Genomic DNA, 26,250 nt, shown 5'->3' with positions numbered 1-26,250 from the left:
CTATATTGAAATGCTTCTTGCCTCAAGTGTCTTGTTTTGTCCTTTTAGTACTTCAAACCAATTTGTAAAGTTGTGAATGTATATTCAACTTTTAAAGCATCTTAAATACATGTGATTTTATTTGAATTCCACCTTGGTCATAGACCTACGCCTCCCAGGAGTCCTCAGAACTGACCAATTAACAGCTGCTATCTATATGCATATGTCATAAATGATATATAAAAGGTGACATTGTCATTCCCACTGTAGAGTGAATTGCGAAATGTGACATAACGCAGTGTTTATACAACATTGATAGAATATGCGATACACTTATATGATTTGTGAAGCATTTATGTAGTGCTTATGAAGCCTTTATGTATGCTAAACTTTGTGAGTTGTATTTGGTTTAAAGCAGGACTGAAAATTGCTTACTTCCTGCATTGATCCCAAACTTCTCAAATATGTCCATGATTTATTTTGTTCTAAGTTTGTTATATGTTAACTATGGGTTTTTAGAAGGGAGAACTGATCAAATACTGTAGATTCCACCCTAGTTGATCAAGTTTATGGGTACCTTCTGTCTTGTATGTCAGCAATAATGGAAGATGTGTACCATACCTGAAGGCTACACAGTATAAGTTAATAGTTGGACCATTGGACTCAACAGCACCACCTAGTGTAGATATATAGACTTTATGCCTACTCAGTTCAGGCATGTAACATGAAGTAACAGGAAATACAGCATGTGCATATGCCTCATTCAAACACAGAATACAGGAAGATAGTGTAGAATCTATACTTGCATTTTGTGAGCAAGCAACCCCAAACACACTTCCCCTGCTCTCCACTCATTTCCTACTTTTGATCCATTCACAAAAGGCAGGAAATGTTTTGCTTCACTGCTGCTGCAGGATATAGGAACACAACCCCCTCATTAGACTTGCATCTGTCTCTGAATAACACAACTTTCATTCAACATTCTACATGACATTGAAAAGCTCTCAGCATTTAAAAAAATGTAATAATCACTTTCCTTTTTGAGAGGATTTTGGAATTGAGTTTCCACTGATTTTACTGTTTTATCTCTGTAGTCATCACACAATCCAGAGGACACCATTCACTATGTGTAAGAATTCACAATGTGTAAGAAACTTGATATAGAAGTTGTAGTGGTAGTAATTAACTATCTTTCAAAGACCAGCAGCAGTTCGCAGTGTGGCGTGTGAGGGAACATATCCACAGGCACAGCCACAGTCGGCCTGAAAGCCTCGCCTGTCAGCTTCCTATGTGGGTCGGGACTGCAACACAGCTCCCTGAAGTTCCTCATGGCCTCTCCTTCGGGTTTGCAGGAAATATAGAGCAGCCTGCGGATGGATGAGTTATTCCTTAGAGCCCGGATCACACGATAATGCAGGCCAGCGCGGGCTGGGTTCACCACAGCCGTGAGGGGGCCTCCAGAGTCAGTGGTGGAGCCCAGGACCTCCATGAGCCCAGGAAGGACAACCTCGGCTTTCCCAGGGAGGAACTCACAATTCTGGATCTGGTTGAGGGCTGCGTTGTGCCTGGCGTCTTCCACGGCCTGCTGGATAAGTTCTATCCCGATGACCCGGTCCGCTCTGGGGGACATGGTGATACCGATGGCCCCCGTTCCACAACACACATCCAAGAGTGTGCCCCCTCCTCCTCCCTCTCGAGCTCCATTCGGGAGGCCCATCTCTCTCACTGTGCGGTACAGCGAATCCGCCGCCCCTTGGTTCACCTGGAAGAAGGCGTCTGCCGAGATGCGGAACTTGAACCCCAAAATCTGTGGATGATATAAGTGCATGATAAATACATCTTAGGGATGCACATTTCTGTCAATTTTGCTGCCGACTTATTTATCCTCAATAACCGGTCAACAAACTGTACATTGTTTTGCAAACAATAAAATGACCAACAGAAAATACTACCAGAGATCTGTGTATAATGACGAGAAGCTTATGTTCTCGCCCTAACAATGGGAGTCGTCCCAAGGCGGGAAGGCAGGCGACAACCTTAGGCCCAAAATAAGCCCATAGAAACGTATTGGGCTTATTTTGGACATATTTTGGCGAGAGTGAAACCTCTCGTTTTGCCTCATCCTCCCTGATACTATGCATGCATACAAGGACCGGATATTTTTTATTAAGAGCTAAATGGAAACATGCAACAATAGCAAACCTATCGTCTTACAGTTCATACGGCTACAGCCTATTATTGAACATACAACTCCTGTAATGAAGCAGCTAACAAAAAGCCGACTCCAACGTCATTCTAGAGGATTTGGCAGTACGTCCAACCGGCCTCACAGCCGCAGACCACGTATAACCACGCCAGCCCAGGGTCTCCACATCCAGCTTCTTCACCTGCGGGATTGTCTGAGACCAGCCACGCGGACAGCTGATGAAACTGTGGGTTTGCACAACCGAATAATTTCTCCACAAACTGTCAGAAACGGTCTCAGGGAAGCACATCTGCGTGCTCGTCGTCCTCACCAGGATCTTGACCTGACTGCTGTTTGGCGTCGCTACCGACTTCGGTTGGCAAATGTTCACCTTCGAACTATACCGGCCAGATGGCAGACAGTGTGTATGGTGTTGTGTGGGGGAGCGGTTTGCTGATGTTAACATTGTGAACAGAGCGCCCCATGGTGGCAGTGGGGTTATGGTATGGGCAGGCATAAGCTACGGACAACGAACACAATTGTATTTTAGCGATGGCAATTTTAATGCACAGAGACACCGTGACGAGATCCTGAGGACCATTCTCGTGCCATTCATCTGCCGTCATCACCTCATGTTTCAGCATGATAATGCACAACCCCATGTCGCAAGGATCTGTTTACAATTCCTGGAAGATGAAAATGTCCCAGTTCTTCCATGGCTTGCATATTCACCAGACATGTCACCCATTGAGCATGGTTGAGATGCTTTGGATCGACATATACGACAGCGTGTTCCAGTTCTATCCAGCAAATTCACAAAGCCATTGAAGAGGAGTGGGACAACATTCCACAGGACATAATCAACAACTCTATGCAAAGGAGATTTGTCGCGCTGCATGAGGCAAATGGTGGTCACACGAGATACTGACCGGTTTTCTGATCCACGCCCCTACCTTTTTTTCAAGGTATCGGTGACCAACAGATGCATATCTTTATTCCCGGTCATGTGAAATCCATAAATTAGGTCCTAATGAAATTATTTCAATTGACTGATTTCCTCATATGAACTGTAACTCAGTAAAATCTTTGAAATTGTTGCATGTTGTGTTCATATTTTTGTTCAGTGTAATAGCAACAACTACACTCTTAGAAAAAAGGGGTACAAAAGGGTTCTCCGGCTATCCCTATATAAGAACCCTTTTTGGTCCCAGGTAGAACCCTTTTATGTTCCATGTAGAACACTCTGGAGAAAGGGTTCTACATGGAAACCGAATGGGTTCTACCTGGACCCAAGGGTTCTTCAAACAGTTTCCCTATGGGAATAGCCGAAGAACCCTTTAAAGTTTTAATACTACTATGATTGTGCCTTTGGATGATATGAAAACATATAGAACAGGAGAGAAATTATGGTTAATGGCATGAGGAAGTCTTTATAAAATACACTATTATACACACAATATATCGAAAAGTATGTGGACACCCCTTCAAAATAGTGGATTTGGCCATTTCAGCCACACCTGTTGCTGACAGGTGTATAAAATCTAGCACACAGACATGCAATCTCCATAGACAAAACATGGCAGTAGAATGGCCTTCAAAGTGGCAGCGTTATATGATGTCACCTTTCCAACAAGTCAGTTCATCAAATTTCTGCCTTGCTAGAGCTGCCCCGGTCAACTGCGATGTTACTGTGAAGTGGAAACGTCTAGGAGCAACAACAACTCATCTAAGAACTGGTAGGCCACACAAGCTCACAGAACTGGACCGCTGAGTGCCGAAGCACGTAAAGATAGTCTGTCCTCAGTTGCAACACCCTTATTCCAAGTTCCAAACTACCTCTGGAAGCAACGTTAGCACAATAACTGTTCATCGGGAGCTTCATGAAATGGGTTTCCATGGCCGGGCAGCAGCACACAAACCTAAGATCATCATGTGCAACGTCAAAAGTCAGCTGGAATGGTGTAAAGCTCACCACCATTGAACTCGGGAGCAGTGGAAACGCGTTCTCTGGAGTGATGAATCACACTTCACCATCTGGCAGTCCGACGGACGACTGGGTTTGGAGGATGCCAAGAGAACTCTACCTGTCCCAATGCATAGTGCCAACAGTAAAGTTTGGTGGAGGAGGAATAATGGTCTGGGGCTGTTTTTCATTGTTTGGTCTAGGCCCTTTAGTTCCAGTGAAGGGAAAACTTAACTCTACAGCATACAATGACATTCTAGACGATTCTGTGCTTCTAACTTTGTGGCAACAGTTTGGGGGAAGGCCCTTTTCTGTTTCAGCATGACAATGCCCCCGTGCACAAAGCGAGGTCCATACAGAAATGGTTTATCGAGATCGGTGTGAATAACTTGACTGGCCTGCACAGAGCCCTGATCTCAACCCCATCAAACACCTTTGGGATGAATTGGACTACTGACTTCGAGCCTAATCACCCAACATCAGTGCCCAACCTCACTAATACTAGTGGCTGAATGGAAGCAAGTCCCCTCAGCAATGTTCCAACATCAAGTAGAAAGCCTTCCCAGAAGAGTTATGGCAGCAATGGGGGGACCAACTCCATATTAATGCCCATGATTTTGGAATGAGATGTTTGACGAGCAGGTGTCCACATGCTTTTGGTAATGTGGTGTAATTACCTCCACATTTCTACGGTTGGATTTTCGCAAGGCTACTTTGAAGCAAGGTTAAACATGCCTCATTATTTGAAGGAAAGTAAAACGTTCAGGTTTCAAACAATTATACTGCCTCAAGCTCACATTGCAAAGGGGTGGGTGAAACGCTGATATGTCAACGGTAGGCAGGCTATAGCCTTTACACCCGAATGTCGATTGGGAGGCGCGTTTTAATTAAGAGTTGAGATATGATAAATAAAAATAGCTCCTTTTAATCCAGGCCACCAAAGTTAACACGCAATTGCATTTAGAATTGTTATTTGTTGTGCAATGACTGGGCTTACAGAAGCAGGTTTCACTCCAGTAGCCTACAGACTTTTTGAGGAGCTACTCTCGCGCTGTCTGACAGGTGGTAGGCTATTCTACTTCTCAAACTAGGCTCTGTATGCTGTGTACGTTTGATAAATAATATGCATGACGACTAAGAAAATACACTTTAATTTAATTCCACACAATTATGCAGATTACCCTACAGACCGATAAGCATGACCAGTCAAATGTATTTCCGGCGGCTAACCGATTAATGATTAACATCCCTAATATATCTAATTTATAGTAATGACCTTTAAGCAAAATAGATTTAGAAGAAATGTCACTGTCCTTCTTCCACAATAACCTACACTGCTAAACTCTATCAACATGTAGTTAAAAAGCACTATGGTACTTTTTAATGGTACATTTACAAATATAAATTATGATAGATTTGGGTAATTGGTGAAATAAGTATAGCCAGTTATAATTGTAATGGGTTAACAGATAATAGGAAAAGACAAACAATATTTACCTTCAACGCTGGTCCGACCAGTCGGATTCCACACGTCAAGATTGCTTCGATCACGTGGACTGTGATATGTTCCGGATAGCCTCAGAAAACAACATTGATGTATACGCTGATTCGGTGAGCGAGGTTATTAGCATGTGCATTGGTGATGTTGTACCCACGGTAACTATTACAACCTTCCCCAACCAGAAACAGTGGATTGATGGCAGAATTTGCGCAAAACTGAAAGCGCAAACCACTGCTTTTAATCATGGCAAGGCGACCGAAAACAAGACCGAATACAAACAGTGTAGCTATTCCCTCCGCAAGGCAATCAAACAAGCTAAGCGTCAGTATAGAGACAAAGTAGAGTCGCAATTAAACGGCTCAGACACGAGACGTATGTGGCAGGGTCTACAGTCAATCACGGATTACAAAAAGAAAACCAGCCCCGTCGCGGACACCAACATCTTGCTACCAGACAAACTAAACAACTTCTTTGCTCGCTTTGAGGACAATTCAGTACCACTGACATGGCCCGCTATCAAAACCTGTGGGCTCTCCTTCACCGCGGCCAACGTGAGTAAAACATTTAAACGTGTTAACCCTCGCAAGGCTGCCGGCCCAGACTGCATCCCTAGCTGCTTACTCAGAGCATGCGCAGACCAGCTGGCTGGTGTGTTTATGGACATATTCAATCAATCCCTATCCCAGTATGCTGTCCCCACATGCTTCAAGAAGGTGACCATTGTTCCTGTTTCCAAGAAAGCTAAGGTAACTGAGCTAAACAACTACCGCCCTAACCCATCTAGACAAGAGGAATGCCTATGTAAGAATGCTGTTCATCGATTACAGCTCAGCATTTAACACCATAGTACCCTCCAAACTCGTCATTAAGCTGGAGGCCCTGGGTCTCGACCCCGCCCTGTGCAATTGGGTCCTGGACTTTCTGACGGGCCGCCCCCAGGTGGTGAGGGTAGGAAACATCTCCACCCCGCTGATCCTCAACACTGGGGCCCCACAAGGGTGCGTTCTCAGCCCTCTCCTGTACTCCCTGTTCACCCATGACTGCGTGGCCATGCACGCCTCCAACTCAATCATCAAGTTTGCAGATGACACTACAGTGGTAGGCTTGATTACCAACAACGACGAGACGGCCTACAAGAAGGAGGTGAGGGCCCTCGGAGTGGGGTGTACGGAAAATAACCTCACACTCACTCAACATCAACAAAACAAAGGATATGATTGTACACTTCACAAAACAGCAGAGGGAGCACCCCCCTATCCACATCGACAGGACAGTAGTGGAGAAGGTGGAAAGTTTTAAGTTCCTTGGCGTACACATCACGGACAAACTGAAATGGTCCACCCACACAGACAGCGTGATGAAGAAGCCGCAACAGTGCCTCTTCAACTTCAGGAGGCTGAAGAAATTTGGCTTGTCACCGAAAACACTCAAACTTTTACAGATGCACAAATCGAGAGCATCCTGTCGGGCTGTATCACCGCCTGATACGGCAACTGCTCCGCCCACAACCGTAAGGCTCTCCAGAGGGTAGTGAGGTCTGCACAACGCATCACCGGGGGCAAACTACCTGCCCTCCAGGACACCTACACCACCCGATTTCACAGGAAGGCCAAAAAGACCATCAAGGACAACAACCACCCGAGCCACTGCCTGTTCACCCCGTTATCATCCAGAAGGCGAGGTCAGTACAGGTGCATCAAAGCTGGGACCGAGAGACTGAAAAACAGCTTCTATCTCAAGGCATCAGATTGCTAAACAGCCATCACTAACATTGAGTGGCTGCTGCCAACATACTGACTCAAATCTCTAGCCACTTTAATAATTAAACATTGGATGTAATAAATGTATCACTAGTCACTTTAAACTATGCCACTTTACATAATGTTTACATACCCTACACTACTAATCTCATCTGTATATACTGTACTCTATACCATCTACTGCATCTTGCCTATGCCGTTCGGCCATCGCTCATCCATATATATTTATATGTACATATTCTTATCCATTCCTTTACACTTGTGTGTATAAGGTAGTTGTTGTGAAATTGTTAGATTACTTGTTAAGATATTACTGCACGGTCGGAACTAGAAGCACAAGCATTTCACTACACTCGCATTAACATCTGCTAACCATGTGTATGTGACCAATAAAATTTGATTTGGCTTAAAGAGAAAGAACATAATATCTATGGTTTACAGAAAACTCATTCAACAATTTTAGATATAGTTGTGTGGAAAAAGGACTGGGGGGTGAAATATATTTCTCCCAGGGGCAAAGAAACTCAAAAGGGGTGATGAAATAAATTAACAGTAATATTGATCCGAATGTGCAAAATTGTCCAAACAGATCCGCAAGGCAGATGGATGATATTACTTATGTTATTGGACCATAAACAGATATGGCTCATTAACCTTTACGGACCAAATCATGATGAGCCATGTTTCTTTGAAAATATATATAATACATTATCAACCCTTCAAGCAATACAAGACGCTATTATTATGGTGGGAGATTATAATACTGTTTTAAATATCTCGATGGACCATAAAGGAAATCACACTACAAACTATCACCTTCATGCTCTTAAGGAAATCACAAATGTCATGGATATATTGGAACTAGTGGATATATGGAGGCGTAAAAATCCTGACCTAGTGAGATATACATGACGGAGGCTCAATCAAGCTAGTCGTCTTGACTACTTTCTGATGTCATTCTCGTTGGCACCAAGCCTATTGGATTATAACTTTTTTTTTTTAAACTAGGACAGAGGAATGTTGAACTAAAACGTACAGTTGAAGTGGGAAGTTTACATACACTTAGGTTGGAGTCATTAACACTAGTTTTTCAACTTCAAAGGGTTTGGCCGGTAGGGATATCCTTGTCTCATCGTGCACTAGCGACTCCTGTGGCGGGCCGGGCGCAGTGCACGCTAACCAGGTCGCCAAGTGCACAGTGTTTCCTCCGACACATTGGTGCGGCTGGCTTCCGGGTTGGATGCGCGCTGTGTTAAGAAGCAGTGCGGCTTGGCTTGGTTGGGTTGTGTGTCGGAGGACGCATGGCTTTCGACCTTCGTCTCTCCCGAGCCCGTATGGGAGTTATAGCGATGAGATAGTAACTACTAACAATTGGATACCACGAAATTGGGGAGAAAAGGGGCTCATTTAAAAAAAAAAATACAAACAAAAAAATGGTTCACAGTGCACTTTTTGCATAGACAATTATGCAACCACTTTTGTTCTTCAGCAATGTTGCACATGTTTACATTCGAAATACTGTAATTAATTAAAATTCTTAGTCTCATTTAATGTAATTAATGTACATTTTATATAACAACATGTTTCCTAAGTCGTAGACAACTATGTTTGTTACTACGCTGTACCACAGCGCCGATAAAGGACGATATCCATCCGGACCTTTGCCACCCTGGAAGTTTATGTCACTGAACCTTCTCAAATAGTAGTTGAGTACCCCTGCTGTAAGCAGTCTATGGACAAGGTATGATGACAGCAATCCCATGCTTTGGTTTTATTTACCTTGCCACTGCTTCCAAATGCTAAATTCTAATCAAATGGAAGTAAAATGGTATTGATTTTAGATTTTTTTGCAATTCATGTTCAAATCATGCTAAAGTATGAAAATGTATTGTGTAGCTCAATTAAGTTACTTAATGATGATTTGGACATGAAGCGTGAAAAATTATAATATCAGTACCATTGACTGCCAATTTGCAGAGGAGTACAGACTGCAGTGATATTGTATTGCATTGTATTGTATTCACCTCCTCGTGTATGTGTGGCTGGCCATGCAGCAGCTGGTAGGGGGATTCCTCGTGGCTGCAACGGGTCATGGAGCTCTCCTGGAAGTACAGGGAGTCTAGTTGGCAGATGGCACCAGGCCCCTGGGTGAAGTACTCCACCAGGGAGGACTTATGGACCTCTATCTCCTCCGGGGTGAGCCTCTGTGGGTGGAAATAGACGATGGCCATGGTGTGGCCTGCTGCGTTGGTCCTCACTGTCACCTGTGAGTGTGTAATAATTTATAGGGTTCATGTGTATACAGCAGTACTGTGTCGAAGACAATTTACCCCCCCAGCAACAATAAAGTATCGGACTATCCTATCCCAGCCTTTTTCATTGGGGCGGCAGGTAGCCTAGTGGTTAGAGCGTTGGACTAGTAACCGAAAGGTTGCAAGATCAAATCCCCTAGCTGACAAGGTAAAAATCTGTCATTCTGCCCCTGAACAAGGCAGTTAACCCACTGTTCCTAGGCCGTCATTGAAAATAAGAATTTGTTCTCAACTGACTTGCCTAGTTAAATGAAGGTCAAATAAAAAATCCCAGTCCACCAGTAGTTCTATATATTTGAAGTATTCCAACACAAGAACAGCTGAAACACCTGTATCATTGGGCTTGTTTGACATCTGACTGACTTATCTACGAATCACCTTGCGTCATAAATCAACGACTAGTTATTATTTGTAGATGAGTCAGTCAGTCACAATTTACCCACAATGCATCATGGATTTGACACTCTTGAACACGGCTGTGGCGGTCATGAAATTTTGTCAGCCGGTGATTGTCAAGAAAATAACTGCCCGTCTAACAGTAATTGACCGTAATTAACTAAAACACATTTAGCATCTCCTGTGCCTAGCCTACAAGCCACTGATGAAGACCTTTGGAACATCTACATTTTAAAAAGCTGAATAAATCCATTTAATATAGCCTACACCCCTCAAACTCAACTCCGGACCTTAAAGCCAGTTTCATTACTTTTTTTCATTGATCTGGGACCGATTTAGACCTGGGACACCAGGTGTGTGCAATTAATTATCAGGTAGAAGAGAAAACCAGCAGGCGCCGGACCTTGTAGGGCAGGGGTGTCAAACTCATTCCACGGAGGGCCTAGTGTCTGCAGGTTTTTGGTTTTTCCTTTCAATAAAGCCCTAGACAACCAGGTGTGGGGAGTTCCTAACTAATTAGTGATGTTAATTCATCAATCAAGTACAAGGGAGGAGCGAAAACCCGCAGACACTCGGCCCTCCGTGGAATGAGTTTGACACCTGTGTTGTAGGGTAAGAGTTGAGTGCCCCTGGCCGACACTATCACAATAAAAAATACAATTGAACATAGCTGAATAAAATAGAAAGGATATTTTCTCCAAACGATTTCCAAGGAAGTGCACACATGCGACTATTCTGTGTTGAGCGGTTTACAAAGAAACAGCTCTTCCTATATGCTTAATTTAGAGTTATGTATGCAACTTTAGTTGTGATACAAATGTTGGACTATATGTTAATACATTTTAAGGCTGCGTGATGCGACTCTAATGATGACTTGAAAAAAGTTGCATGAAAGGCATGAGCTCTGATTTGTTTGTATTGCAGGCTGCAATCTCAGCAGGCCTCGAATTTCCCGGCGGCATCCCCTTTGTGTGGCCGTAATGCCCCCTAAAAAAATCAATGCCTTCTGTGGCCGTTGTGCCCTTGGGCTGAATATAATAATTCCCTTCTCCCGGCTGCCGTGCTCCGAAGCACCTCTCACTCACATGGCTATCTCAGATATCTCATTAGCCAATGCGCATCACGTGATTGGGTCCTTCTCACAGGCATCTCAGCTGAGAAGTAGGCTACAAGTGAATACATGACACCCACCCTGTATTGAAGAACATGTTATGTCTAAACTGATGGCGGGCACAACTCAAAAACATCAGATGAGCTAAAAACTACGAAATATGTGAATGTGAAAAAAATCTGAATTTCCACTTTTTTTTATCATTGAGATTTAGGGGGGAAAAAATGTAAAAGACGATTTATATGTATCTAAAAATTATCAAGAAATTATCAAATAGTTGACGACCCTGTTTGTAAGGTTTTAAAATATATCAACCTCAACCGTTTACGGTACTTTTTCCAGTGATGAAGACATGGATGTCTCATGGTATGGTGGGTATGCAAAATAGGTCAACTTTGAGCACCTTTATCTCTTGAATGTTTTGGCATTCATGTCCAAAAAGTCACTTTCTGAGCACCATTATTATTTGTAGATCAGTCAAGTCAGTTAATTTACCTAAGATGCATCACAGTTTTGATGCTCTCAAAAAGGGCCGTTGCATTGCATCAACCAATGGTTGTTTGCCACTTCATCGACTGCAGTCGGGCATCAGATTGCTTGCTATATCATATGATGTGGTTAGCTGATATGTTAAACACCTATACAAGTGTTGTGAGATCTGATCAAGAAGGAATGCCACCACTATTAATTTGATTTGAATCAGTTGTGATGGTGTTAGGATACATCAAATATATGAAACTGCTGGTGGGCCCTCTGAACTGGGTTTAGATACTATCCTACCTCCCTCCAGTGGCCTCCGTCGTGGAACAGCAGACAGGGCTCCAGGGCTGAAAGGCGGAGGAAGTCCTGGTAGCACCTGGCCACCAGCTTATGTCTCTCGGGCATGTTGAGGAGGTGGTCCCCGTTCACACACACAATGTTTCCCACCTTTCCCGTTCCCACGTAGAACCCCACCGTCTTAGGGTTGCCATCCACGCCACGGTTGACCGAGAAGGTAGACTTGTTACGGTAGCCGTCCCTGACAGGTGACGGTAAGATAGGCAGCAGAGGGAAGCTGAGTTTGGTACTCCTGGGTGGAGAAGGACATTGTGTCAAGGCCTTATGTTGGGTCGACTCTCCACATAAGAGCTGATCTGAGAGCTGTAGTAGGATCATCTCCTGGTGCTTCTGTTTCAGCTGGAGTTGATCGTAGTAACTCAGCCGCCACAGAGGAGTGACAGAGTCGGCCAGTCTCTCCTCCCAGGGCAGGTGTTCATTTGATGCAGGCTTGTTCCTGAAATTCTTTCTCCATTTCTTCTTTGATAATTTTGGTGGGTTCCCTAGGTTGGTGGTGATATCATCATCATCCTCCTTGGCTCCCGAGCATAGACATGCCTTCACCAGAACATGTACTATCTTATGTTTTAGTAATGCTGGCCTTAAACCTGCTAGTATTAAAATCATGGCAAATGGGGGACTATATGATTAAACTATACACAGGAACACACACGTTTTAATGGCTGTTGTACATACATTGGGATTATTGATCCTTGGACGCCTCCGTTGATCAGTTAGCTTGAACGAAGCTAGCTTTTTTATTTTTTATTGTTGTTTAGCCACTTATGTTACAATACATGTATTTCTGTATTTACAATTTGACAAATAGCTTAGACCACCAAACACATAAAGAATGGGTATATCGCAATGTATCACAATTCGCAATTTGAAGCCAACTATGTTAAAATGAATTAGTCACTGACCCTGAATGTACACATGTACACGGAGATTGAAATTCAATGACGTATTATTTAAGTTCCAATTTTTTTTTACCTTCCCGGTGACGCCATCATAGAGCGACCAGCTTGCGAGTAAACAGACTAGTTCCGCTGTCGCGATGGAATCAAACAAGGACGAAGCTGAACGGTGTATAAAGATTTCTATAAGTGCGCTCAGTAATAACCAACCAGACAAAGCTAAGAGGTTTCTAGAAAAGGCACAGCGTTTGTTTCCAACCGATCAGGCCAAAAGTACGTTGATTATCTATTTTTATGCGTGCAGTATTACCTGTCAGTTGGTGGTGGGCCAAAGTACACTCAGAACCAAATCTGCTAACTTTTAGCTAGCATGACATCGACCTCAGTTTTTGGAGAGGTGGTACTTGTAGTTCATTTTGTTATCAACAACTAATCTTTGTTATGGCATGTTGAGTGATTTCTCATGTTAATGATAAACATCTGAGATAGCTAGCAAGCTAACAACAAGCCTGTTAACGTTAGCTATCGACCCCGTTAGCTCTCGAGAAACCCATACCCAGCCCACCTAAGGCGCTTGCATTACAGTACATGAATGGCCAAGCTAGCTAGTAACTACTTCCCTAACTTTCTTGCTTGTGATATGCTGACACAGGTGGCACCACCAACATTGCTGTAATGTTGCATAGTTACACAATAGTGTTGGAGATAAAATGTAGGCCTTACTGTACTGTGATGCACGTCTTAAATTTGCCTTAGTTATGGGGAGAGAAGTGTAAGTTATATGGCTGCAGTGACATGCCAACGTTATCACTTATCATCTGCAGCTGTCCCGTAAACCTATTCCTATCCACCCAGGTTTACTAGAGTCCATCGAACAGAATAGGAAACCACCGGATGAAGAAGAGAGGCCTATGAATGGGGATGGTTCTGGAGTGAGACAACGTAGCCATGGAGACGAAGCCACAGACTCAGCCAAACCATACACATCAGATCAGCTGGATGCTGTTAAAAAGTATGTCTGTGTGTACTTATTACGTTTAACAGAGCCAGAATGAGTTCCCTAACCGCTGGTCCATGATTTGGTATTTGTTTATCCTCTCTAATGATTAAGGTTTGGAATCAGGATTGGGGTTGATTCAATTATCCTAGATCTGTGTTTAAGGGGAACATCTACTTTGTACACTTTGATAATTATAACCTCTGTCTAAATTATGTTTTAACACGCATACTTTAGAATGATTCAGACAACCTGAGATAGTGCTACATGGTTCATTGTTTGTTTCTTGCTCATTGCTCGACTAATTGGTTTGCTTCACTGACTTGTTTACTTTCTCTTTGCTTCTCTTATGCCATGTGTGTAGAATAAAGAGTTGTAAAGACTACTATGAGATTCTGGGAGTTGAAAAGGACGCCGGGGAGGAGGACCTGAAGAAGTCCTACAGGAAACTGGCCCTGAAATTCCACCCCGATAAAAACCATGCTCCAGGAGCCACAGAGGCATTTAAAGGTAACCTATTTTCTGGCAGTTGAAATTTCACTGCTTGCTAATAAGTACACAATGTCATATCTGAAGTATACCATCATGGCAAAGTATGTTTAAGTTCTTACGGCTGAGATCGGCTGAGATCCCGTTAACGGGATCGACTTGACAACAGCCAGTGAAAGTGCAGGGAGCCAAATTCAAACAACAGAAATCTCATAATTAAAATTCCTCAAACATACAAGTATTTTACACCATTTTAAAGATAAACTTGTTGTTAATCCCACCACGGTGTCCAATTGGAAAAAGGCTTTATGACGAAAGTACACCATCGGATTATGTTAGGTCAGTACCTAGTCACAGAAAAACACAGCCATTTTTCCAGCCAAAGAGAGGAGTCACAAAAATCAGAAATAGGGAAATCACTAACCTTTGATGATCTTCATTAGATGACACTCATAGGACTTCATGTTATACAATACATGTATGTTTTGTTCGATAAAGTTCATATTTATATCCAAAAATCTGAGTTTACATTGGCACGTTATGTTCAGTAATGTTTTGCCTCCAAAACATCCAGAGATTTTGCAGAGAGCCACATCAATTTACAGAAATACTCATAATAAACATTGATAAAAGATACAAGTGTTTCACATGGAACTTTAGATAAACTTCTCCTTAATCCAACCGCTGTGTCAGATTTCAAAAGAACTTTACGGAAAAAGCACACCATGCAATAATCTGAGTACGGCGCTCAGACACAAAAACAAGCCATACAGGTACCCGCCATGTTGTGGAGTCAACAGAAGTCAGAAATAGCATTATAAATATTCACTTACCGTTGATGATCTTCATCAGAATGCACTCCCAGGAATCCCAGTTCCATAATAAATGTTTATTTTGTTCGATAAAGTCCATAATTTATGTCCAAATACCTCCTTTTTGTTCGCACGTTTAGTTCAAAAATCCAAATTCATGACGCGCAGGCCAGACAAAAAGTCTAAAAATTCCATTACAGTTCGTAGAAACATGTCAAACGATGTATAGAATAAATCTTTAGGATGTTTTTAACATAAATCTTCAATAATGTTTCAACCGGAGAATTCCTTTGTCTTTAGAAACGAAAAGGAACGCAGCTACCTCTCACGGGGGCACGCCTGAGTGAGCTCATGGCACTCTGCCAGACACCTGGTTGAAACAGCTCTCATTCCCTCATCCTTCAAAGTAGAAGCCTGAAACAAGGTTCTAAAGACTGTAGACATCTAGTGGAAGCCTTAGGAAGTGCAATTGGACCAATTGTACACTGTATCTTAGATAGGCAATGACTTGAAAACCTACAAACCTCAGATTTCCTACTTCCTGGTTGGATTCTTTTCTCAGGTTTTTGCCTGCCATATGAGTTCTGTTATACTCACAGACATCATTCAAACAGTTTTAGAAACTTCAGAGTGTTTTCTATCCAAATCTTAGCTTCTGGGCCTGAGTAGCAGGCAGTTTACTCTGAGCACCTTATTCATCCAAGCTACTCAATACTGCCCCCAGCCATAAGAAGTTAAAAGCTTAGCTGAAGTTTTTAGGGTTTTTTCCCCCCTCACCTTTATTTAACCAGGTAGGCCAGTTGAGAACAAGTTCTCATTTATAACTGCGACCTGGCCAAGATAAAGCAAAGCAGTGCGACAAAAACAACAACACAGTTACACAAAAACAAACGTACAGTCAATAACACAATAGAAAAAGCTATGTACAGTGTGTGCAAATGTAGAAGAGTAGGGAGGTAAGGCAATAAATAGGCCATAGAGGCGAAATAATTACAATTTAGCATTAACACTGGAGTTATAGATGTGCAGCTGATGATGTGCAAGTAGAGAAACTGGGGTGTAAAAGAGCAAGAGGGTAAGTAATAATATGGGGATGAGGTAGTTGGGTGTGCTATTTACAGATTGGCTGTGTACAGGTACAGTGATCGGTAAGCTGCTCTGACAGCTGATGCTTAAAGTTAGAGAGGGAGATATAAGACTCCAGCTTCAGTTATTGTTTTGCAATTCGTTCCAGTCATTGGCAGCAGAGAACTGGAAGAAAAGGCGGCCAAAGGAAGTGTTGGCTTTGGGGATGACCAGTGAAATATACCTGCTGGAGCGTGTGCTACGGGTGGGTGTTGCTATGGTTACCAATGAGCTGAGATAAGGCAGGGCTTTACCTAGCAAAGACTTATAGATGACCTGGAGCCAGTGGGTTTGGCGACGAATATGTAGTGGGGGCCAGCCAACGAGAGCATACAGGTCGCAGTGGTGGGTAGTATATGGGGCTTTGGTGACAAAACGGGTGGCACTGTCATAGACTACATCCAGTTTACTGAGTAGAGTGTTGAAGGCTATTTTGTAAATGACATCGCCGAAGTCAAGGATCGGTAGGAAAGTCAGTTTTACGAGGGTATGTTTGGCAGCATGAGTGAAGGAGGCTTTGTTGCGAAATCAGAAACCGATTCTAGATTTAATTTTGGATTGGAGATGCTTAATGTGAGTCTGGAAGGAGAGTTTTCAGTCTAACCAGACACCTAGGTATTTGTAGTTGTCCACATATTCTAGGTCAGAACCATCCAGAGTAGTGATGCTAGTCGGGCGGGAGGGTGCGGGCAGCAATTGGTTGAAGAGCATGCACTTAGTTTTACTGGCATTTAAAAGCAGTTGGAGGCCACGGAAGGAGGATTGTATGGTGTTGAAGCTCGTTTGGAGGTTTGTAAGCACAGTGTCCAAAGAAGGGCCAGATGTATACAGAATGGTGTCATCTGCGTAGAGGTGGATCAGAGAATCACCAGCAGCAAGCGCTACATCATTGATAAATACAGAGAAAAGAGTTGGCCTGAGAATTTAACCCTGTGGCACCCCCATAGAGACTGCCAGAGGTTTGGACAACAGGCCCTCCGATTTGACACACTGAACTCTATCTGAGAAGTAGTTGGTGAACCAGGCGATGCAGTCATTTGAGAAGCCAAGGCTATTGAGTCTGCCGATAAGAATGCGGTGATTGACAGAGTCGAAAGCCTTGGCCAGGTCGATGAAGACAGCTGCACAGTACTGTCTTTTATTGATGGCGGTTATGATATCGTTTAGGACCTTGAGCGTGGCTGAGGTGCACCCATGACCAGCTCAGAAACCAGATTGCATAGTGGAGAAGGCACGGTGGGATTCGAAATGGTCGGTGATCTGTTTGTTAACTTGGCTGTCGAAGATTTTAGTAAGGCAGGGCAGGATGGATATAGGTCTATAACAGTTTGGGTCTAGAGTGTCTCCCCCTCTGAAGAGTGGGATGACCGCGGCAGCTTTCCAATCTTTGGGGATCTCAGACGATACGAAAGAGAGGTTGAATAGGCTAGTAATAGGGGTTGCAACAATTTTCGTGGATAATTTTAGAAAGAGAGGGTCCAGATTATCTAGTCTAGCTGATCTGTAGGGATCCAGATTTTGCCGCTCTTTCAGAACATCAGCTGTCTGGATTTGGGTGAAGGAGAAGCGGGGGGGGGCTTGGGCAAGTTGCTGCAGGGGGTGCTGAGATGTTGGCCGGGGTAGGGGTAGCCAGGTGGAAAGCATGGTTAGCCTTAGAAGAATGCTTATTGAAATTATCGATTATTGTAGATTTGTCTTGGTGACAGTGTTTCCTATCCTCAGTGCAGTGGGCAGCTGGGAGGAGGTGCTCTTATTCTCCCTGGACTTTACAGTGTCCCAAAACCTTTTGGAATTAGTGCTACAGGAAGCAAATTTCTGTTGGAAAAAGCTAGCCTTAGCTTTCATAACTGACTGAGTATATTGGTTCCTGACTTCCCTGAAAAGTTGCATATTGCGGGGGCTATTCGATGCTAATGCAAAACGCCACAGGATGTTTTTGTGCTTGTCAAGGGCAGTCAAGTCAGGGGTGAACCAAGGGCTATATTTGTTCTTAGTTCTACATTTTTTTGAATGGGGCATGCTTATTTTAGCACTTTTGAAGAGCAACCAGGCATCCTCTACTGACGGGATGAGGTCAATATCCTTCCAGGATACCCGGGCCAGGTCCATTAGAAAGGTCTGCTTGCTGAAGTGTTTTAGGGAGCATTTGACAGTGATGAGGGGTGGTTGTTTGACCACGGACCAATTACACACGCAAGCAATGAGGCAGTGATCGCTGAGATCCTGGTTGAAGACAGCAGAGGTGTATTTAGAGGGCAAGTTGGTCAGGATGATGTCTAAGAGGGTGCCCATGGTTACGGATTTAGGGTTGTACCTGGTAGGTTCCTTGATAATTTGTGTGAGATTGATGGCATCTAGCTTAGATTGTAGGGCGGCCGGTGTGTTAAGCATGTCCCAGTTTAGGTCACATAACAGTACGAACTCTGAAGATAAATGGGTGGGCGATCAATTCACATATGGTGTCCAGGGCACAGCTGGGGGCTGAAAGGGGTCTATAACAAGTGGCAACGGTGAGAGACTTGTTTCTGGAACGGTGAATTTTTAAAAGTTGAAGCTCGATTGTTTGGGCACAGACCTGGATAGTATGACAGAACTCTGCAGGCTATCTCTGCAGTAGATTGCAACTCTGCCCCCTTTGGCAGTTCTATCTTGTCAGAAAATGTTATAGTTGGGAATGGAAATTTCAGGATTTTTGGTGACCTTCCTAAGCCAGGATTCAGACACGGCTAGGACATCCGGGTTGGCGGAGTGTGCTAAAGCAGTGAATAAAACTAACATAGGGAGGAGGCTTCTAATGTTAACATGCATGAAACCAAGGCTTTTACGGTTACAGAAGTCAACAAATGAGAGTGCCTGGGGAATGGGTGTGATGCTGGGGGCTGCAGGGCCTGGGTTAACCTCTACATCACCAGAGGAGGAGTAGGATAAGGGTACGGCTAAAGGCTAAAAGAACTGGTCGTCTTGTGCGTTCGGAACAGAGAGCAAAAGGAGCAGATTTCTGGGCGCGGAAGAATAGATTCAGGGCATAATGTAAAGACAAAATTATGGTAGGATTTGAGTACAGTGGAGATAAACCTAGGGATTCAGTGAAGATGAGAGAGGTTTTGTCTCTAGAAGCACCATTTAAGCCAGGTGAGGTCACCGCATGTGTGGGGGGTGGAACAAAAGGGCTAGCTAAGGCATATTGAGCAGGGCTGGAGGCTCTACAGTGAAATAACACAATAATCACTAACCAAAACAGCAATCGACAAGGTATAATAACATTAGGGATAGGCATGTGTAGCCGACTGATCATAGGGTCCAGTGAGTAGCTAGGTGAGTTGGAGACACGGCGATTCAGACAGCTAGCAGGCCGGGGCTAGCAGATGGAACGTCGCAATGGAAGAGCCTGTTGAAACCCCCTCGGACGGTTACGTCGGCAGACCAGTCGTGATGGATCAGCGGGGCTCCGCGTCAGCATTAAAGGGTCCAGGCCAATTGACAGAAGTGGTATTGTAGCCCAGGAATTGGCTGATGGATCGATAGCCACTCTGATAGCTGCTAGCTCGCTGCGCTGATCCGGTGTAAAGGTTCAGAACTTGCGGTAGGAATCCAGAGATGTGGTCGAGGAAAAAGCAGTCCAATATGCTCTGGGTTGATATCACGCTGTGTAGACTGGCAGGGATTGATCGGGCTGAGGCTGGCTGATGTCCGAGTTACGGGTGATGACAGCTAGCAGTGGCTAACTGACTACTAGCTAGTAGCTAGGGGGTTCCGGTTCTAAAGTATAAAAATAGCAGATCCGTACCACATTGGGAGAGGCGGGTTGCAGGAGAGTATGTTCAGTCCGTAGATGGAAATTGGGTTATTGAGAGATTGAGATTAAAAATGTAAACAAAATATATATGAAGAAAACGATATATACACTGGACAAGACAAAACAGACGTCCGACTGCTACGCCATCTTGGAATAATGGTTACTGTGTGTTTCTTTTGTTCCCCAGCCATTGGCAATGCATACGCTGTACTCAGTAACACAGAGAAGCGGAGCCAGTATGACCAGTATGGTGAGGAGAGAGCTCACCCTACGAGACAACAGCACAGGCACCAGCGCCATGACTTCGAAGCCGACATCTCGCCCGAGGACCTCTTCAACATGTTCTTTGGAGGAGGTTTCCCATCACGTGAGTTGGATCATATTATTAATTAGGCACCAAACGAAAGAAAGAAAATGGACTGAAACAGGGAGGGACTTCCTGGATTTCCCCAATAAGAAAAGCACATTTTTGTTTTCTGTGGCAAATGTTTTGAAACATTATCGGTTGCATGCCCTAATGAACACAATCTTGGTTGTGGACAAAAATGTGGTCTAAATGATGTTCTGCTGGCCTGGATGTTTGGATGCTAATTGTTGTTTTATACTGTATGTTCTGCTCTCTTCCAGGTAATGTACATGTTTACAGAAACGGCGGAATGCACTTTGGCCATCAGCATAGAGCAGGACCAGAGAGGCGAGAACAGCGGGATGTAAGTGAAATCTGTACGCTCGTTTTTGTTGATCAATGGACACATTTCTTACATCCTCACTTCATGACAGAATGAAGGGTACTGACCATGACAATAGTCAAACTTATACAGTAGAAAGAGGAGGAAGGGAAGCGCTACTAAGGTACACAATAGTATATGTTGGTAGATAGAAGGTGCTCTTTGGTAAAAGGGGTAAATTGGTCATCAAAAAGAAAGTAGGACCAAGGCACTCTTCATATAATTAATTAAAATGCCTTTATTAGTATGGCATATTCAACAGAATACAGTGTTTAGTTATCTAGCTTATTCTGTGACGTGTGCTGAATTCAAAATGGAATCACCTGACCTCAACCCAATTGAGATGGTTTGAGTTAGATGAGTTAGACCGCAGAGTGAAGGGAAAGCAGCCAACAAGTGCTCAGCATATGTGGGAACTCCATAAAGACTGTTGGAAAAGCATTCCTCATGAAGCTGGTTGAGAAAATGCCAAAGTGCAAAGGGTGGCTACTTTGAAGAATCTAAAATATATTTTGATTTGTTTAACACTTTTTTTGGTTACTACATGATTCCATATGTGTTATTTGATAGTTTTGATGTCTTCACTATTATTCTACAATGTAGAAATTTGTAAAAAATTTAAAAACATTAAATGAGTAGGTATGTCCAAACTTTTGACTAGTACTGTATGTGCTGAATACAAAATCGACCTCTATCCCTGGAGACTTCATGTATATTTGAAGGTTGAGGTTCTGCCAATCCTTTCAGGTCTGCATAAACACCTAAAAGAAGGAGTAGGGGCTAGGAGTCAGTTTGGAATTCACATGGGGAGTGCTTGAGCAGGGTTGACTCTTATCTCACTCTCTTTCTCTCTCTGTATCTATTTCTTTCTCTGTTCCCCTATAGGGAGGTTTTGCCCTTTTTGTCCAGCTGATGCCCATCCTCATCCTAATCTTCGTCTCCGCCCTCAGCCAGATGATGGTGACCCCTCCCCCCTACAGCCTTAGCCACCGCTCGTGAGTCTCAGTGTCCTCCTTTACACACTAACACTACTACTACTCACTTATAAAATAGTTATACAAACTTCTATACAGCTCTGCTACTTACTTATGATAGCAGTGTTTGACAGACGTGGTGGATCGTGACCCAGCATTTTCAGCTTCAGAATAGATGAAACGTTAGTTTTGTCACAAGGAAATTTGAAAGGCTTTAGTTGAGTCAGTGTAAAAAATTATATTGATGAGCAACATCTAAAGCATTTCTTGTTATCACTTTATCACATATAATGTATTACATCTGAGGGTATCAGTTATTACAACAGTTTAGCTTTTTCTTATAATTCTTTATGACATGATGTCACTTAGGAAGTTGAACCACCCTGTTTGTCACACTCTCACATCCTCTTTTATCACTTCCTGTGCTGCGCTGCAGAGGTGCGGGCCACATCAACCGGAGGCAGACACAGACCCTGAAGGTGTCTTACTACGTAGGAGCTAGCTTCACCAAGGAGTACTCTGGAAAAGACCTAAGGAATGTGGAGAGGAGCGTGGAGGAAGACTACATCTCCAACCTCCGGAACAACTGCTGGAAGGAGAAGCAACAGAGTAAGTCACAGCCCAACATTAACACAACACACATGCAAAGTTGGTACCCTTTTCACAGTATCATGCCATATTGTATTGTACTTTACTGTACTGGCTTGGCTATTTTCCTCTCACATTGTCCTCTCCAGCATTCTAGCAACTACTAACCAGGCCAATGCAGTGAAGTTATGCTGAAGTTAGCTATTTTTGATCATTTGCGTGATTATATTTTTCAATATATTGGATACATTTTTGTGTGTTTTTGTCTTCCAGAGGAAGGCTTGCTGTACCGTGCTCGTTATTTCGGAGACTCTGACTTGTACCAAAGGGCTCAGCGGATGGGTACGCCTAGCTGCTCACGACTGTCGGAGATTCAGATCATGCTACATGGATAAGAACCCACAAACAAACAGAATGGTAAATTCGATATGATATCAATATCAATTGATACCGTTTTGACTTTGATATTGTTTGATATCGGTTTGATATCGATATGAGCAAGGCATATCTTGATATTGGTTTATCCTTTCTGTTAACCTAAGCTATTGTGTAAAAAAGCATTCATGACTGTTCCTGCATGCACAAAACCTTCTCGCAGATGTTCTTACATGCTCTCAATTTAGCATACTTAATTGCCTGCTGATGGGTTATCGTCGACAGTGGATGGGCTTTCCATTGCATTCAAACTGGTTGAGTAAGTTAGGCTCCCAGAACATTCACACCTGGCCCAATGGGCAACCAGTTGCCTAGACTTCACATAGCTGTGGAAGTGAAACGAAAAGTGAACTTTTACAGTTGCAATGTATTGTATTAAACCAATGTATAATTTTTTTTTTTTTTACTGATATAGATTTTCCATTATCAATGCCCATGATTAATCGTTATCCTATTTGATGTGTGCTTGCATGACTTGCTGCCTGTATACTCTGATTTAAACCTCGATCTCAATGGTTTTGCTGTTGGAGATCCATTTGATGTTTTATTAATTGCTCCATACTTATTTTTCCCCCTCAGATTATTTGGTACTTGAATCGAATGAGAAGAAATCAATATACAACGCCCTATTCAAGCCCACACAAAAATTGGAGCAGCAATTTGAGAGAAACTGCCTTAGATCCATATGGTGGGTTGCAGACAGATATGGCCTGTCGGGGGGACCCCTCTCTGCACACTCCTGTGGTCAGTCTTAACTTCCTATAGAACTGTGAAACAGACGGACAAGGTGATAGCTGGTTTAAATACAAAAACACTTCAAGGCTGGCAGAACTAGACGGGTGTCATGGTTTTTTGAAAACGAGAGATTAAATGTATTTTTGAATGGTGCATTGCCTTCAGAAAGTATTAACACCCCTTGACTTTTCCACATTTTGTTGTGTTACAGCCTGAATTAAAAATGTGTTAAATATTGAGTCAATAAGTATTCATCCCCTTTGTAGTGGCAAGCCTAAATAAGATCAGGTGTAAAAAGGTGCTTAACAAGTCACATAATAAGTAATAGTGTTTAACATGATTTTTAATGACTTCCTCATCTCTACCCCACACACAAAATTATCTGTAAGGTCCCTTCAAACACAGATTCAACCACAAAAACCAGGGATGTTTTCCAATACATCGCAAGGGCACCTATTGGTAGATGGGTAAAAAATAACAAAGCAGACATTGAATATCCCTTTGAGGATGGTGAGGTTATTAATTACACTTTGGATGGTGTATCAATACACCCAGTCACTACAAAGATACAGGTGACCTTCCTAACTCAGTTGCCGGAGAGGAAGGAAACTGCTCAGGGATTTCACCATGAAGCCAATGGTGACTTTAAAACAGTTACAGAGTTTAATGGCTGTTTGCAACAAGGCACTAAAGTTATACTTAAAGAAATATGGCAAAGCAATTAACTTTTTGTCCTGAATACAAAGTCTTATGTTTGGGGCAAATCCAATATAACACATTACTGAGTACCACTCTCCACAGGACAGGAGTTTTTTAGGATAAAAAATAAACGGAATTGAGCTAAGCACAGGCAAAATCCTAGAGGATAACCTAATTCAGTCTGCTTTCCATCAGCCACGGGGAGGTGAATTCACCTTTCATAGGACAATAACCTTAAACACAAGGCCAAATCTACACTGGAGTTTCTAGCCAAAAAGTCAGTTAATGTTCAAGTGGCCAAGTTTACAATTTTGACCTAAATCTGTTTGATGGCAAGATGTGGAAATGGTTGTCTAGCAATGATCAACAAACAATTTGACTGAGCTTGATGAATTTGAAACAATGATTAATGGGCAAATATTGTACAATCAAAGGTGTGCAAAGCTCTTTAGAGACTTACCCAGAAAGACTCACAGCTGTAATCGCTGCCAAAGGTGATTCTAACATGTATTGCCTCAGGTGTGTGAACACTAGATTTCTGTTTTTAATTTTCAATAAATGTGCAAACATTTCTAGAAACATGTTTTCACTTTCATTATGGGTTACTGTGTGTAGATGGATGAGAACATGTTTTTATTTAATCAATTTTGAATTCAGGCTGTAACACAAATGTGGAACAGGGGTATGCATCATTTCTGAAGGCACTGTATACTGCTAAAGCTGCTAAAATAAAGCTTCCTTTTCCCTATTATGTTTTGATAAATATTTTGAAGAACCAACTCAAGGCCTTCTGTTATAGACATCTAAACCAATAATTATTTTTATATATATATAGTTCATACTTGTATATACTATACATCGTAATTTTTAACAACACACTGTAGATGGCGTTAAGAAGCTAATGTCATTTACTATATCATTTAATGAACCCTGTGGATTTGCTTGTAGCTCATTGGATTATGGATTATGGAGATGACTATTGAAAATGATTGCACAAATGAAAATCTGTATTTATTAAAATTTAACACAAATCAGTCTCTTCCTTTTATAGTCACAATTATGACTTAATGTGGTGCCACTGAAATATTACAGAGACAAATATTTGATCCATTAACAAAGTACTTCATGTGGATATTTAATTAGAAAAATAATTAAGTTCTTGAAGGAAAGTACAAAAAGCAGTACAGATTAACAGGTGAATATTTGTGTATCAAAGAAATACGTCTAATCAAATGCATGGTTTAAAAACAGCAGTTTTGCATTGTAATGCCCATATCTTACATTTGATTGTCCCTACATGTCAATTGATGTGGATAAGCTGCCATTAACAAGATACAGTATGTTCCCTTAAACATTCAAATGTTTGGTTTAAGAATAAAAAATAAACTACATTTGATGCATAGTAAACATTGTTGCACAATATTTTCTTGCCCCACTATGGGAATAAAAAGAGTATCCACTTCAGGGTTTGGCTATATGATGTCTAACATCCTCAAAGTGGAGTGAGTTCTTTTTAGGTACATTGGTGACCACATTGGTACAGTATTTCTGAATTCATTTCTGCTATCACACAGAGGAATACAAGGCTTATCTCACTGTAGTTGAGTCCTCATTCCAGAGCTTAGTCAATGCATATCAGACCAGAGTCAATCTATTGAGGTGTGCTTGATTTGCACTTTTGGGACCATTACATCAGATCCATTTTACCGGGCAAACCAAACAAAGCACAGCATATTAAGTATATCTACATATTATTAGACCCAAGTCTGATATATCTACTACACCTATAGCTCTGGCCATGTCAGCACTCTAATGAACTATACAGCTTTCTTTTGATAGCTCTGAACCCGGTACTGAGCCTGAGAGTGTGTGGGTGTCTCCCATTCTGCCTCTGGGGGGACCCAGGCCCTAAAGAGCCTCTGCAACTTGGGC

The 26,250-nt window shown here is 42.6% G+C and overlaps 2 protein-coding genes across 2 annotated transcripts; one reads left to right on the top strand and one right to left on the bottom strand.

Moving 5' to 3' along the window:
* Positions 1-656: 656 nt before the first annotated feature.
* Positions 657-13,102, bottom strand: trmt2b (tRNA methyltransferase 2 homolog B). The gene is made up of 3 exons (XM_055928442.1): positions 11,988-13,102; positions 9,413-9,652; positions 657-1,786 (listed from the first exon to the last, which is right to left on the bottom strand). Exons 1-3 carry the CDS (start codon positions 12,648-12,650, stop codon positions 1,166-1,168), a joined length of 1,524 nt encoding a protein of 507 aa, XP_055784417.1. The 5' UTR covers positions 12,651-13,102; the 3' UTR covers positions 657-1,165.
* Positions 13,034-25,725, top strand: dnajb12a (DnaJ heat shock protein family (Hsp40) member B12a). Its single transcript, XM_055928455.1, has 9 exons — positions 13,034-13,213; positions 13,796-13,952; positions 14,302-14,447; positions 20,347-20,526; positions 20,787-20,869; positions 21,773-21,882; positions 22,298-22,470; positions 22,723-22,866; positions 23,464-25,725. The coding sequence occupies exons 1-8, from the start codon at positions 13,081-13,083 to the stop codon at positions 22,842-22,844; spliced, it is 1,104 nt and encodes a 367-aa protein (XP_055784430.1). The 5' UTR covers positions 13,034-13,080; the 3' UTR covers positions 22,845-22,866; positions 23,464-25,725.
* The last annotated feature ends 525 nt before the right edge of the window (positions 25,726-26,250 follow it).

This window comes from Salvelinus fontinalis, chromosome 1 (genome assembly GCF_029448725.1).
Source record: "Salvelinus fontinalis isolate EN_2023a chromosome 1, ASM2944872v1, whole genome shotgun sequence".
Classification (NCBI taxonomy): domain Eukaryota; kingdom Metazoa; phylum Chordata; class Actinopteri; order Salmoniformes; family Salmonidae; genus Salvelinus; species Salvelinus fontinalis.
Note: the sequence above shows the minus strand (reverse complement) of the source record. Positions and strands in the feature narration are given on the sequence as shown.

Coding starts and splice junctions, on each gene's coding strand:
- trmt2b (XM_055928442.1), bottom strand. CDS start 12,650: ATGATTTTAATACTAGCAGGTTTAAGGCCAGCATTACTAAAACATAAG. Junction 9,653..11,987: donor ACGGAGGCCACTGGAGGGAG/GTAGGATAGTAT, acceptor ACACACTCACAG/GTGACAGTGAGGACCAACGC. Junction 1,787..9,412: donor AGCCACACATACACGAGGAG/GTGAATACAATA, acceptor TATCATCCACAG/ATTTTGGGGTTCAAGTTCCG.
- dnajb12a (XM_055928455.1), top strand. CDS start 13,081: ATGGAATCAAACAAGGACGAAGCTGAACGGTGTATAAAGATTTCTATA. Junction 14,448..20,346: donor AGCCACAGAGGCATTTAAAG/GTAACCTATTTT, acceptor TTTGTTCCCCAG/CCATTGGCAATGCATACGCT. Junction 21,883..22,297: donor TACAGCCTTAGCCACCGCTC/GTGAGTCTCAGT, acceptor GCTGCGCTGCAG/AGGTGCGGGCCACATCAACC.